Here is a 14,464-nt window from a genome sequence, read left to right as displayed (position 1 = left end):
TAAGACAGACTAGGATTTTGAGTCTACGCCATGGGCATAAAAGGAAATAGGTAGTACTGCCTGAACAGCTCTTTTTATTATTTAGTAATCTAGCTTTCCACACCAAGAAATTCTTTGGCCTTTACTCCTCTAAGCTGATGAAATGGAAGTTCAGCACGTAGTAGCAAAAGTTGGGTATTAGGAGACTGAAGAGATACAGTTGGGAAGACAGGAGGTGAAAGATATGAATGTGTCTGTCTTCCAAATTTAAGGCTGTCCCCAGTGTAGTTCACTTTCCTCCCAGTGAGGATTACTTTTTCCAGGGCTCCTCACAACATCCTCTGCATCATCAGAGTGCCTGTTGTCACAGACAGACATATCGTACCAAGCATGGCAACCCGAGGTTTAACCTATAGCTGCAAATTAAGTTCCATTTTCACAGTTGGAATGAAGATCCTTGTGGCATTAGTAAATTAATCTACCCTTGGATAAGGGCTTCAAGCAGCTGCATTATTTATGATGGTTTCACTTTTATTTACAGTAAGACTATCTGCGCCTACTGATGCTGCAAACATCTTAATAAATTACAGTTCCTTAGATAGGGGACCTTTAGGGCACGTAAAAAGGAATACGTATGAATGGCTTCTGTTCCACATAGCTAAGAGAAACCAGTACTGTCCTTTACCCAAACACAAATTAACATATTGGAGGAGGAGAAGCAGCATCAAGAATTACATTGTCCTGGTTTTGAAAACACTTGCCTAGCAGGATTCAGGGCAAATTCCCATCTCATTATCTTCAAAAACCCAATTAACGAGCCATCCTATAAGGAAGGGCTCTGATGCAGAAGAATGGCAGTTACTTGCCTTTTTTATCTTTTAAACTCAAATACACAGTTTCGCTTTGCTTGCCCTATTTAAGCAAGAGAAGTACCACATTAATGAAGAAAAAAATAAACACTGAAAAAGCTACACGGGCTTGCCTAGTAATAGCCCCAGCTACCCAAGTATGTTTTGACTTCTACTTATTCAGGAATTACTGATGTCCAAAAAGGAAAAAAGAGGGAAGGCAGAATACTTGCTAGTGCATCCGACACCAAGAACATCATTACCAATTCAGTGAGGTACTTGAGCCTGAAAACATGGTTAAAAGCAAGAACTTCTGTTACAATATTCTGTTACAGGAAAAGGTAAAAAAAAAAAAAAAAAAAAAAAAAAAAAAAAAAAAAAAAAAGAGTAACAGCCTGCGATGGGTATGAAAATTCCCTCTGTCTTCTCATCTGCCCAGATGTGGCCATGCAGTGAGTGTTCAGTTCCCAGCAGAACCGCGCTATGCCAGCTGCACACTTGGCACAGATGCTCGGCTCAGGGAGAAAAGCAAGGCTTTTATACTTTTGTGGTGACAGCTCAAATCTTCTGCTCAGGCTCACTCTGCTGACAGCACGAAACCAAACCCATTAGGCCAGCTTGAGGAATCACCTCTAGCACTACTACCTGCTTTTACATTAAGCTTTTGATAAACCAGTGCTGTACACCTCATGCCAGATCACTGATTACGCAAATCATGCATTTCTAAACAGTCTGAAAGTGAAATAATATATGTGAAAGGTGATGACTCCCAAACTCTATAGAAGCTTCACAATTGTCCTGTTAATCTGAAAACACTGATGTCATCGCAGAGCATCCACACATAACTTCCACTATCTACTGACAAAATAACCAAGCGGAAATACTTTTACTGGACGTTATTTTTTTGGAAAACACTTGCTTACATAAAGTTGTTTTTGCCTCCTACAGTGCCACATACCAACAACATATTGCTCTGTATTTCAAACTCCAGTAACATCCCTTCACAGCCCAGAAATAGTTACATTATGCTGACACTTGCTAAAGTGGCAATGAGATGACACATCCTATTCAACTCACAGCTCATGAATTATTGCATCTTGTGACTGTATCAAGTTGTATCAATTAAGAAAAAAAATCCACAGGGAAAAAAATCCATCCTGAAATTAAAGCATCATTCACATTAATAGAGAAACAGAGCAATGCTCACAGCGGTTTTCTCATTTTTCACTTAAGAAAGCAGCCACTAACATCCCCCATGATGTGAAAAGTATCACCATGACAGGAACTGCCCCACTTCACCTACACTTTAGCATATTTCCGTTACTCTAACCACAGCTCTTCAGAGCTGTTACATGGCCCTTTGGCTGAAAGGTCAATAGCAACTTATGTGGAGAACTCCAGAACGCATCAAGAGATGGAGAGCATCATCTCCAGAAAATTTCAAGGCTTAGTTGGCTTGACTCACCGCAGCCTCAAGTCCAGGCACTGAATTTTCTTGTCCCAACGCACCAGTGAAGCACAGAGCAGTACCTTCCAGACACTCCTGTCTCCTTTTTTTCCCCTTTTAACAATTTACCTGGCACTGCCTTCTTTCTGCAATCACTCAGAGGAGTGTTTTATTGCATGTTAAAAGACAAGATATGTATTGAAAGTAGCAATTTTATTTGAGTTAAAATTATTTACAAAAACCCAAAGACATACTTCATGAAACTGGTACAAACTATTTTTCCTGCCGTTGGCTTTTGCTCCAAAGATCACAGCTGAGAAATACTGTATAAAATAAAAATAGGATTGGATTCAGAAAAGTACTCTACTGTTCTAATTTCCAATTGAGAGTATTTACACAAATATTTACAATGGAAAAAAAGTTACTTTAAAACTTTAATTTGCAAGTTGGCCTCAAGTACCCTTTAATGCAGAGTTATTTGAGGGTCTAACACACAAAAAAGCACTGCAGTTCACAGGGTGATTTCTCCCCCCACCCTCAAAAAAAATAATCTGCATTTGTCAGTGCTTGACAATTAGTTACATTGAAAAAAACTGTTAAACACTGAGGTAAATCAAACCCCAAACAATTACCAGTGTAACAAAGAAAGGTAGTTGTCCCTGCTTTCCCCCATCAGCACATAAGCACTGTATTTTCTCTTGCCTTCTCTCCACAGAAAACTACATAATCAATTTGAAATCCCGTTATAAGTGACAATCTCGAAAATCAGAAAACTAGATGGGCAAAATATTGAATCATTTCCTCCTGATGCAGATCATTTACACACAGTTCCTCTCTCTCAATACCGGTTTATTTATTTTTAAAGAAAGGGGGATACAACCTCAAAAACTTTTCTAAGTTACACTGGTACGCTAAGTTTTAGAAGGTGATGAGAGAAAACGCAAAAAAGTATGACCAACATAGGATTTTTGCTGCTAATCAGTTACTTCCTTACAGAATTCCCAACAATCTGCATTATCAAAAATAGGAAGACATAGAAGGCAGCCACTGTATGTAAAAAATTTACAGCTGGCACTGATACAAAAGCACAAGTTCTTAACTTTATACATGGAGATAACACAAGATCTAAAAGCAGGTTAGATTTCCTGTTATTTCCCCCTCATTATACATAGAACTAATATTTTTATGGCTTCAAGTTTCACAAATTCAATGGAATAACATGATGTAACTACCTATACAGGTATTTAAAAATGTCGATGAAGCAGATCTCACAACAGTCTGCAAATATTCAAGACCACCTTAATAAAAATAATTACCAATTCTGTTGGTCTGAATAATGAGTGCAAGAAAAAAATTGTTTAAAAAAAAAAAATAAAGCAAAAAAGTCATGTATTTTCTGGGATTCTTTGTTCCACTTCAGTCTTCAAACACAATGCTTTGCTGTGAACTAGACCTCAGACTGAACAAAATCTTAGCTATATCAGCAATTTAAGGCTTTGTGTTGTATGCATTTCAACTTTGTCATACTTCAGAAGAATGAAATAGAAAGATTATGTCAGCTAGAAACATTAATCCCCATTGGTGTTTTAGCTTCTGTAAAATTCGTCCCCCTAAAGCATCCGAATTCTTTGTACTGAGCATTACAAAATACACCTTGAGTGCTTCCTTAAAACAAAACAGCATTTCAAAGTTTTTGCCTATTAGAAGTGTGAGCTACCCTGGGATTTAATATGTTAAAAAGCAAAAAAAAAAAAAAAAAAACCCAAAAAACAAGCAACTTTCCCCCCCCCCTTTTTTTTTTTCTAAAACAGGGCACAACTTCTTACAGTTACTCTTTCTTTTGTGGATAACATACCCTCAAATGGCTTTGTGTGTTTATGGGTTTGCATGCCTCTTGGAACTACAAAGTGTTATGGTCTACCGGTTTACAGTACATGGGCCATGATAGTTTTAGAACTGAGAAATAGTTCATCAACCTAATTTCAATCAAAACAGTATAAAAAATAAACTATCCAATCCTCGCCTCTTTGGATTCCAACAAATTTTAAATATAGACAGTAGTTAAAATCACAAAAGTATTTAAAAATTTATATTCTTATGATTTTGGAATAATCTAGTAATAAAAAAAGCAAGAGCAAATTAAACTCAAATAGGAGCGGTGCTGCTGTCCAGAACTTCTTTATTAGAACATTTGTTTGATACCTCAGTAGCTAAGCTGCCTTTGCACCTGGCTGGCATGAAACAGTGGCTCAACAGTAAACAGCAGTTGCACTATCAGCAGCAAGTTTTTCCCCCTTGAAACTTGTCACGAACAAAGCAAGAAAAAAAAGATAGGGAGGGTAAACCCTGCCAAAAAATATTTAAATACTGCACTGCATCATAAACAGCATGGGTTCTTTATTTACTTTCCTCAGAACCTTTTCCCCTCATTTTTGATAGTTGCAGATTGATGTAGTAACTGTCTTTTAGAAAATGCCAAATGCATGGTTAAGAGACCAGGTAGCCTTAAAAATCCGAACACGAATGACACAGATGAATGCTCTTGGTATATCCTTCAAGGACTTCTTTCATGACTTCTTCTTTTGTCTAAGGGTAGCTCCAGCATTAGAGTGCCTGCAGCGGAAGTTAAGTATCTAGCAGTGTTCCAAGTATTCAATCACCCTAGAGATAGATTTCTGGCCTGTTGTTCCAACAGCACACTGGAAAATGTAATAGAAAACAGAAGTCACAAACAAGCATTTGTAAAACCTCTTTAGAATATTTGAAAGGTATGCTCATTTCAGAATTTCAGTACACAGAATTACATATTAGTAAGAGCTATTCAGTTCAGGCAGAGGATTCAAAAACATTTTCCTGACCAGTCACAATCAACTGGAATGAAAGTAGCTCCATTCCATTTACTACCAAAATAATGACAAACAACTGGGTTTTCAGTATTTAAAGAACAGAAAATTATCCCATGCTCTTCTAAAGACACAAACTGGAAAATGTTAAATGCTTCTAAAATGTATGGACTATTTATGGAAAACACGATTACAAAAGTATCTACACATATCAATTTAAAATACGTAATACTTACAGTAAGGTTCATAAAACTGAGAAATTTTTTGAGCATTTCGGTCATTATTGAGAAGTCCCCTTCAGGTAAGTACTCCCTCACAGTAGTCACATTGATCTATGAAATAAAACAATCTATTTTAATTTGGGAAATACTTTTCTGACACAGAACTATGTTACTCTGCATGTGAGATACAGTAAGACAAGTAAATTCACAGCATTATTAAGATAGGTTTTGCTGTCATCTCTGTGTTTTAATTCTCTCAAGCAATATTCATGTTTATGTTTCCAGGAAACAATAACTACTAAAAATCTGCCCGTTTTTTTTTTTCTCCCTTCCCTTCCCGTTCATTACCACCACCAGACTTCCCCAGGACCTATGAGATTATCAAGAACTAGAAACCCCACCAGATCACTCTCCTGACATGGAGAGAATCTCCCTTTACAATTGTTAAGACTTGAACTAGACGATCTTAAGCTCCTTTCCAATCCTAACTATTCTATGATTATTGAACTTACTGTCAGTATCACTCCAAACACTAAAAGGTATGGAAGCTGGTCAGTCAAAAGGTACAGAACAGCATGTTAAAGACCATTTCTGCCATCATGGTCTCAAGCTCATTTTCATTTCAGCATGTATTTAACAGGAGAGTTTATGAATTTCTCAGCTATTAGAGTTCTATATTCTTAAGTTTTAACTTCAGCTTTCTATTACGCAGTTCCAATCTGAGACAATCATCTTCAACTAACATGGACATACACAATTTCATGTAATTTCAATGGAGGAAATAATAAAACAGACTGACAAAAAAAAAAAGAATAAACAAGTCTGACGTTAACTTTCTTACTGAAACTACTGAAAAATAAAGCAAGTTTTTATAATTATAGAACAAGCAAGCCAATTTTTCTTTGCCTTTCTGAAGTAAGTTCATGTGCTGGCTAAGACTAACAGTGAAGGGGAGAGGGGCAGAAGAGGTTAAATATTCAATTCCAACAGTTTTTGATAAACATACTGATGTTCAGAAAATTGACTTTGGACAGAATACCTCACAAAACTATATACATCAGAGCTTCATCAGTGTACTAGCTCACATGATAGCCTAATTTAATAAACCCATTTCAGTACTGCAAATCATTATTTCACTAAAAATTGTACTGGACTTTAAGAAGAAGTTATTGATTTATTCCCTTACTGGACTCTCTTGGCAGAGACAGCCTAGAAGCAGTGCTGTGTAGGAGGCCACAATGCAGTCTTCCATGTGCTTCCCAGCATGCTGAAGAGCTGTAAAGAGAGACAACTGAGTGTATTGTATTCTCTAAGCAGCTGGTATCTTTTACTGCTTCCAATACAATCTTTCATTATCACTTCTCAGAATTCTTTATTCTCAAACAAAATGAGCTTTTGGACTGAGACTTCAGACGCAAGAATCAGACAGACTCTCTACTTACTAATTCAGCAGCACATTCTGGAACTGAAAACCGGCGTTCACTCACTTTCAGCTCATTACATCGTACGGTGTTTTCTTAATTGCGATTTTAATGTGCAAACTGTATGCTTAACACACCACAGTATGAATGTAAATGTTTCATGTGATACTATAAGCCAGTAACACTTCCACCAAAAGAAGTTCGTTGTACTAAGGATAACAGATATAGCACTTTTTGCTAATGACTCAGCATTTTTGGGCAAACTACAAATAGCTACAGACACCAGCTCATGGAGCTACAAAAAGGAGGAAGGATGTAAAGCAAGGTTGGAGAAAGTAATACACCACATCTACTAATAGAAAATTAAAACCCTATTAGAAGTAATACACTGCACCTACTATTAGAAGATTAAACAAGGAGAACTGATGTTCAGACCTGATACATTTTCCAGAGACAAACTACTTAACTTGACTTAGAGATACTAGAAATTCCTGGAACAAACTACCAAAGATGCAGCACATCAAGGCATTAAGAGGTACCTGAGATACCACCAATGGAGTGAGAACTCAAGACAGAAAGAAAACGAGGCAGAAGCATCATACATGCAAACAGGGAGAGGAGGAAAAGAACCTCTAAAAGTAGCATGAAACAAGAACAGGTCATGATACCCTGAAAAACAAAATTAAGGTAGGCAACTTTCAAGGAATGTTTCAGAAGAACAAGATAAAGGCCAAAAAGCCATCCCTTCCAGAATATTTCTTACGCAGAATGTCCCTAAAAAACCGAAACAAAACCAACCAAACTTTAAGAAGGAGCTGATAGAAGGTACTAATAAGAAAATAAAAAGTAGCATAACTTCTTCCACTTCTCATGCTTCAGCTCTGAACTGCTCCTATTTATGATCTGTAAGCTTCACCTGGGGGATATGCTGAGAAAATCTCAGCCCAAGAGAGTGCATGTAGATAGGAAGCAGAGGACAAGGTGGGAATTTATGCAGTCACAGAGTTCTTTGCCTCTTCTGAGCTCATCACAGCCAGACAACATACCTTTATTAAGATCAAGTTCTTCATCATCTTCTTCCTTCTTATCTTTCTCTTCAGTGCTATCTGGCTTTTCTGTGGAGACCCACTGTATCTCTCCACTTGTCTCTTGCCATTCCCCACTCTTGTCATGCTGAGCAGTAGGAGCTTCTTTAATCAATTCGTCTGTCTGGCTCTCAGCCAGCTGAGCCGCCCGCTCACACTCAAGAAATAGCTAATGCGGAAAATTTCAGGAGAATTTCCATTATAAATTAAACCCTAAACACATTGAGTTAATACTTCAAAGTACTTCCTCTTCACAATTCACCCCTTAATACAGTTAGTCTTCAATACTTTTTTTAACACTAGCCTTTTCTTCTTCAAAGGAAAACGTCATTTATCCCTACACAAATGCTGTGCTTACAGAAAAGGCCTCTCCCCCACCCCAGAGTTAAAGCAGTTGGCAGGCTCCTCTTTGGCATCATAAAATGTTTAACCGTTGTCTTTGAGACACAGCTTGAAGACTGAAGGTTGCCATATTTTCTTGCCCATTTTTGTTCTCTATCAATCCTCCCGGGTTTGGTTTTTTTCCCCATGCTAGTATCCCCTTTGCTCTCTCTGCTTTTCCCTTCGTAAGTACAACACAAAAATTTGAAAGAGTTAATTTAAAATGACTTATCAAGGATGTGACTGAACTAGCAATCTCATGTTGTACGCTAGTATCTTGTGAATTATTTCCCAAGCCGTATAATCACCAGCTTTAAATATTGCTTTGCTGAGCTGTATACATTAAGATATCAACTATTTTTATTGTTGATTTTAGTTGGTCTGCTGCTGGACAGTTATTTCACATAGTTAAATAGGAGAACCACTAAACGCATTCGTAAAATTACCTCAACTGAAATAAAAGTCTGTAATTTCCTTCCAGTTCTTTTATTTGGGTTTGCATGGTGGGACTCAGTGACCAAAATTGTTGGTGGATTTCTTTTTTTAAGAAGTTAGCCAAGACAACATTTAAGAATGCTATTTCACACCCATAACCAGTACATCCATAGCTTATTGCTCTTATAAAGCATGATACTTATTTATTTATTTTAATTTAAAGTTGCAGAGTCCCCAAAAGATAGTATTTAAAAAAATAATCTGTGGAAGCAAAGCAAGACAAAAGTAGTTTACAATTTTTACAGCTGGTTTAAAACAAAAGTAAGCCATTTAGGAACAAGAAAACTAGAAGTAAACTGTATACGAACAAGACAGCTTTATGGAGCACAAGAGCAGCCTTTAGATGTTTTAATAATGATTCCACTGTCTTCTACCAGGAAAGAAGTTTCTGTAATGTACAGTACTGAAGAAGTGAGCAGCACCCCTCTTCCCCACTATGCTGTGCTACTCATAATACTAAACAGCAAAAAAATTCTGACAAATCTTCATTGCAGAGTTCTTCTTCCCTTCCCCCTTGAGAGTCTGATAATGAGAAATGGTAACTATTACCAGAAAACCACATTTCTTACCTGCACTAAAGCCTGAACAGCATCAATCTGCCCAGTTATCTTTAGGCTATCATCTCCTCCTCCCGTACAGAATGAGTCAAAAGAACAGGATGTTTCCATATTGACAAGACAATGCCTATTCCGAGCACTGTATTCTACTAGATTGATCAACAAACCCAATCCCTGCAAGAATTGGAGAGGATTACACACATTTAAAAGGGATAATTCAGCAAAAAACATCTATCCAGATAAATGTCTTCTTTCAGCCCTATCTTTCTGAGGCTACATAACTTAGACCTTTACAAAACAGTTCGATAAGCAGAGGGATTAGGACTTAAAAAAATGAGGCAAAACTGAGATTACTGTATACTAGCACGTGAAAACATTTTTAAAGATGAAATTTGATCTACAGATTAGGGATTCAGGTGTCCAACCTTCAGCTTATATTCTTAAAAGACCCTTCACGTACACAATTTCACTACTGCTATTTAGCCTACACAGACCCATTTTACATAAGCTGAGGTAAATTTGACAAAGCCTCTCAAACAATAACATCCACCATATTTCTGAAGTTGAAAAGACGTTTGAAAATTAGATAATTCACAGACTTACTAGTTAAATCTTTGTTCATCTAGCAGTGCATTTTCCCCACTAAACACAGGGAGAATTGTTAGAACTCAAACACCACCCAATCCTTACAGAAACCTTCTGAGTGCCTCACTAGGTATACATATGGTTAATGAAAACTGTAGAGGCTGCTCCTTAATTTGGAACCAGAGTAGTTAAATGCACAAGAAGAGGGCAAATCATTATAGGTTAATGTAACAAAACCAACAGCTTACCAGAACCCGAATATCAAATCTCTGTTCTTGAGGTAGGAACTTTGGAACCTGAAGCACACAATTCATAGCTGTGCCGATCAGACCATCTTGTTCACCTGTTTTTGTACTACCCCATTCTGTAAAGAAAGAGTTTAGAGGCTCAATTTTGAAAATATTCCTTTTCATAATTGAAAGCAGATTGATAAAAACCTGTCCCTAAAGGTAAATGAGACTCCCTCAGCCAAAGCTCGCATCTTAATATTTGCGACTACTCATCCAATTTGCAAAGAAAATTACTGATTAGGCAAGCATCTACCCTTCATAACTGCTTTACTGCACTGCACGGAAAGACCATAATTAGTATAGGAAAACGGTTTAAATAATGGTTTATTTGATGCTTTAACTCCAAATATGCACATTATTTTTGTTCGTTTTACCGTTATCATTTGTCAGGTTGAGCAAGACACCAATGATGGCCCTCATACAGTCTTCCACTGCTTTACCCACATGGTTAGTTACATTCTGGTGAGGCAGAGGCTTATTGTCTGGTAAACAGATACTGTCTTCAGCACGATTATATCGCTGGATTAACTCCTCACAATGCTGCAGTGCTCTGCAGGGAGAAGATGCAGAACAAAATTACCTCCACAATATACAGGCCATGACACCTTTAGATTCATTTCACCAGGGAAAGAAAAAAATAAAAAATCAAATACAGAGCTTATGCAGAATGTTCTGATGCCCAGATGCCCTGTCTGTAGGGAGAGATAATAAACTTACCACCTATAAAGTCTTTTATGAGCTCAACTGAAATCGTGAAAACAAAAATCAGGAAAGCTTTGTGGCTTAGAGCTTTATCAGCTTGAGATTAAGAGAAAAAGTTAATTTTTCTTTCCAACTCCATCGCATTGCCTTACAAAAGATCTCCTCTCCCTACAACCCAGCCTCTCATATCGTCTGACATCAATGCACTACATTATTCTGACAGTGTTATCTCAATGTTCTCTTGTTCTGTCCTCAGAGCTATTTCCATTCTGTAAGAAATAAACAAATGACATGTGACTTCCTAGCAGTAAAATCTTCATCTCGTAACAGTAATGGACCACAGGCATGATTCTACTGCATAACATTAGCTTGATGTTAAACTGACAACACTGCTTTCAATTACAAACAAGACTAAAAATGTCAAAAATACATACTGGTCTAAGTAACAGTAAAATTATTTTTTTTTGGTATGGATTTTTTTTGGTATGGGGTTTTTTAGGGTGCATTTATTTATTTAAAGAAATACTCCAAATATGTAACATACAACCATGACATTATGATTCCAATGAGGTCTGCAGAGTCAGCTTTTCAACTTCATTTGTTCTCTTATGAAGAGCAGTACAAGAGGGATACAGTTTCTGCCAGTAAACTGAGACCTCACTCAGGCTGATAAATGGGTTAGAGGTGGGTTTGTAGAAGCATCTTTGCCAGGGAGAACACCCAAGAACAAAATTTCACCATTTTTAGTTACACTGTCATTTCTGTTACGCTCCATTTCAGGAAACGCTTAAGCATAATGAAAATGCAATAAATAAGCATAGCTTGCCAACTGCCCTCTTCTGTGTTCATATTAACTTGGTACAGAAGGAGCTGAATCTCCAGTTTGCTGCTTCTACAGAACCAACAACAGCAGCACTACACATTGGTAGCATTCAGGCAGTTACCCATACCCTCATCTAAATTAACTTTAGCATTACTTAATGAAAAGCAACAGTGGAAATTATAACTGCCTTTTTGTTACAACTTACTTAGCTGAGGAGACTATGAGTTGCGAGTCTTTGTATGCTATCAGATAGCTCTGATTCTCTGGATTATGCACAGTTACCTAAAAAGAGGAGAAAGTAATATCAGAAATGGAAAGCAAAGCATTTGCTTCCACCACCACTCCACTTTAATCAGTTCCACATGTCTTGGTTATTATCCAGTGTAAAGCTTTCACTTTTTGTCCGGTGTGTCCTTGGAGTTTTCATCTTGTAATTGATCACACAAAATTGTGGCACTGAAACCATCTTCCCTGATGCAGTAAGGACAGACACCACGTGGCAGAATGTTCTGCCAAAGAACCGCCCTGAATCTATATCCTGGGACTACAGTGTCCTAAGAGTGTGCGTGTAAATATATACATGAAAAAAAAAACCCAAAACCAACCAACACTGAATACAATTATATATGTAATGTTATCTTTAGGACTTGGCATGAACTTCACTTCTGAGAGCTTATTATGCATCCAACCATAAAAATCAAGTTTTTCCTTGATTCCCTTGACTGAAATTCAGAATCAACTTACAGAAACAGTAGAAGTTCTTCTCTTAAATTTGCATGATTTGGTGTGTTGATTTTTGTCATCTCTTCCAAGTTCCTAAGGATCTTACTACATCACAAGCCACCCCTAAGTTCAAATTTGAATATGCTACCACTAAGTAAGGCTCTTCTATCTGCTGTTGCCTGGCAGTTCCATCTATCAAATATGACAGCAGAAATCGGATCTGAAAATTTTCTTCTCGCTGTTCTGGGGGCAGGTAGAGAGTTAGGTGCTATTAATTTTTAAGTAGGCACCCTTGATTTAGTAGTTCAGCAATTGTCCATATTCCTTAGGTTTTTGCTTACTTTTACGCTATCTTTGCGTCTGTCCTCCTATTTTAGAGAAGGAAACAAGTTACCACTGTAGCTATTTGCCTTTTAACTAGGGTTTAAGGTGTTCACTGAGATTCAACGGCCTGTACTCTGAACCTGAACGTCCCTTTCTGATGCATGGAGAGGTACTGTTAAAACATCACAACACTCTCCTGCTTGCTTACTGTATCACAATACAAAAAGAGAAACACTAGTAACAAATACAAAACTCAGCAAAATAAGGCATGGTAGAGAAGCATATGCTTACAATTCCTGTCAATTAAGCTCGACAAAAGTGCCATGTATTTTAATTCTAAACAAGGTTGTCATAAAAGATATTTATTGTCTCAATATATACGCTCAACTGACTACCGGATTAGTTTGACTTTCAGGGCAGTTTTCTCTTTCAGCACTTAGCCAGCTGATCTTCAAAAGAAGCAATTCTTAAAATATACATTGATTTATTGTTTCAAAGAAAACACTACTTCCATACCGATCCAAGAGTCAAACTCATGCCTTGAAAACAAACATCCATAAACAGCAGCTTTTTGAAGGAACTTAAAAAGAAAGCATCATGTTACATGGTTATTCTTATAAAAAAATAAACTTGCAATCTTGTACATACATACAGAAGGATAAAAGAAATTTTCAGGCGAACACTCCAGGAACACTGAACAACATCAGAAAGTCAGTATTTTCTATAAAAAATAATCAACATCATAGGGTTGTTATGTAACTATATATTGAAAGAATGTAACACTGAAAAGGTCTGCTTGAGAAAAAGCGGTTTTCAGGCATGCAATCCATCTGCTCATACTCACACTTTCTAAGACCCGTAAACATCTTTCTGCACCCCATAACGAAGCGACCAATTTCTCTTCATTTTCATCGCTGCTCAGGTGATCCACACATTCTTTAACTAAAACAAAAAGAATTGTTTTCCACTATCAATAAGAGGTCCTCAAAGGCAAAGGGTACAAACTACCTACCTACTCAGAGAGTTGCTATCAACCCTGTTCTGCACAAGATCCTAACATAAGGAAACAATCAAAGACATGACCAGCATTCCAAAGTCTTTCATTTCTCCAAGTAAATAAAAAAAAAAAACCCAAACCAAAAAACAAACCCTTACAAGGGTAATGGGTTCAAACTTAAACAGGGGAAGTTCAGGTTAGGTATAAGGAAGAAGTTCTTTACAGTGAGGGTGCTGAGGCACCGGAATGGGTTGCCCAAGCAAGTTGCAAATGCTCCATCCCTGGCAGTGTTCAAGGCCAGGCTGGACAGAGCCTTGGGCAACATGGTTTAGTGTGAGGTGTCCCTGCCCATGGCACGGGGGTTTGAACTAGATGATTTTAAGATCCTTTCCAACCCAAACCATTCTATGATTCTAATTTTGACTTTACATATTTGTGATGCTTGCTGTGAGTTACGTATCTGTCTATTTTATTTTCTACCGACAGTGAAGAGACTGTAGAGCACACAACTGTGTTTTTTAACTGTAATGCAGTGTTTTGTAGAAGAGAAAAGACGACACAGCAAGCACACTCTCCCCACACTTTACATGTCTAAAACCGTGTGCAAGTTGAATGCTTTCATCTCTTCAATCCTTCGTCTGCCCCTCTGCTTGTTTAAGATGAAGCTTTACTATCTGTGAGATGCTGATCCAAAAAACCTACGCAAGACATAACTTTATAAAAATAAGGAAACAACCCCCCGC

At 37.4% G+C, this 14,464-nt stretch overlaps 1 protein-coding gene across 4 annotated transcripts in view; it reads right to left on the bottom strand.

Moving 5' to 3' along the window:
* Window positions 1–2,472: 2,472 nt before the first annotated feature.
* Window positions 2,473–14,464, bottom strand: part of WAPL (WAPL cohesin release factor) — a 71,193-nt gene continuing 59,201 nt past the window's right edge. For all 4 annotated transcript variants that reach the window (XM_030488850.1, XM_030488852.1, XM_030488851.1 and 1 more), the window contains 9 exons: window positions 13,569–13,666; window positions 11,883–11,959; window positions 10,527–10,702; window positions 10,111–10,226; window positions 9,290–9,451; window positions 7,806–8,013; window positions 6,525–6,613; window positions 5,354–5,449; window positions 2,473–4,973 (listed from right to left, as the gene is read on the bottom strand). In XM_030488850.1, coding sequence (XP_030344710.1) covers window positions 4,908–4,973; window positions 5,354–5,449; window positions 6,525–6,613; window positions 7,806–8,013; window positions 9,290–9,451; window positions 10,111–10,226; window positions 10,527–10,702; window positions 11,883–11,959; window positions 13,569–13,666 — 1,088 coding nt within the window. In that variant the 3' untranslated portion in view covers window positions 2,473–4,907. The remainder of the gene's footprint in view (window positions 4,974–5,353; window positions 5,450–6,524; window positions 6,614–7,805; window positions 8,014–9,289; window positions 9,452–10,110; window positions 10,227–10,526; window positions 10,703–11,882; window positions 11,960–13,568; window positions 13,667–14,464) is intronic.

This window comes from Strigops habroptila, chromosome 5 (genome assembly GCF_004027225.2).
Source record: "Strigops habroptila isolate Jane chromosome 5, bStrHab1.2.pri, whole genome shotgun sequence".
Lineage (NCBI taxonomy): Eukaryota > Metazoa > Chordata > Aves > Psittaciformes > Psittacidae > Strigops > Strigops habroptila.
The sequence above is the reverse complement of the archived record's forward strand: the minus strand, read 5'-3'. Positions and strand labels throughout refer to the sequence as shown.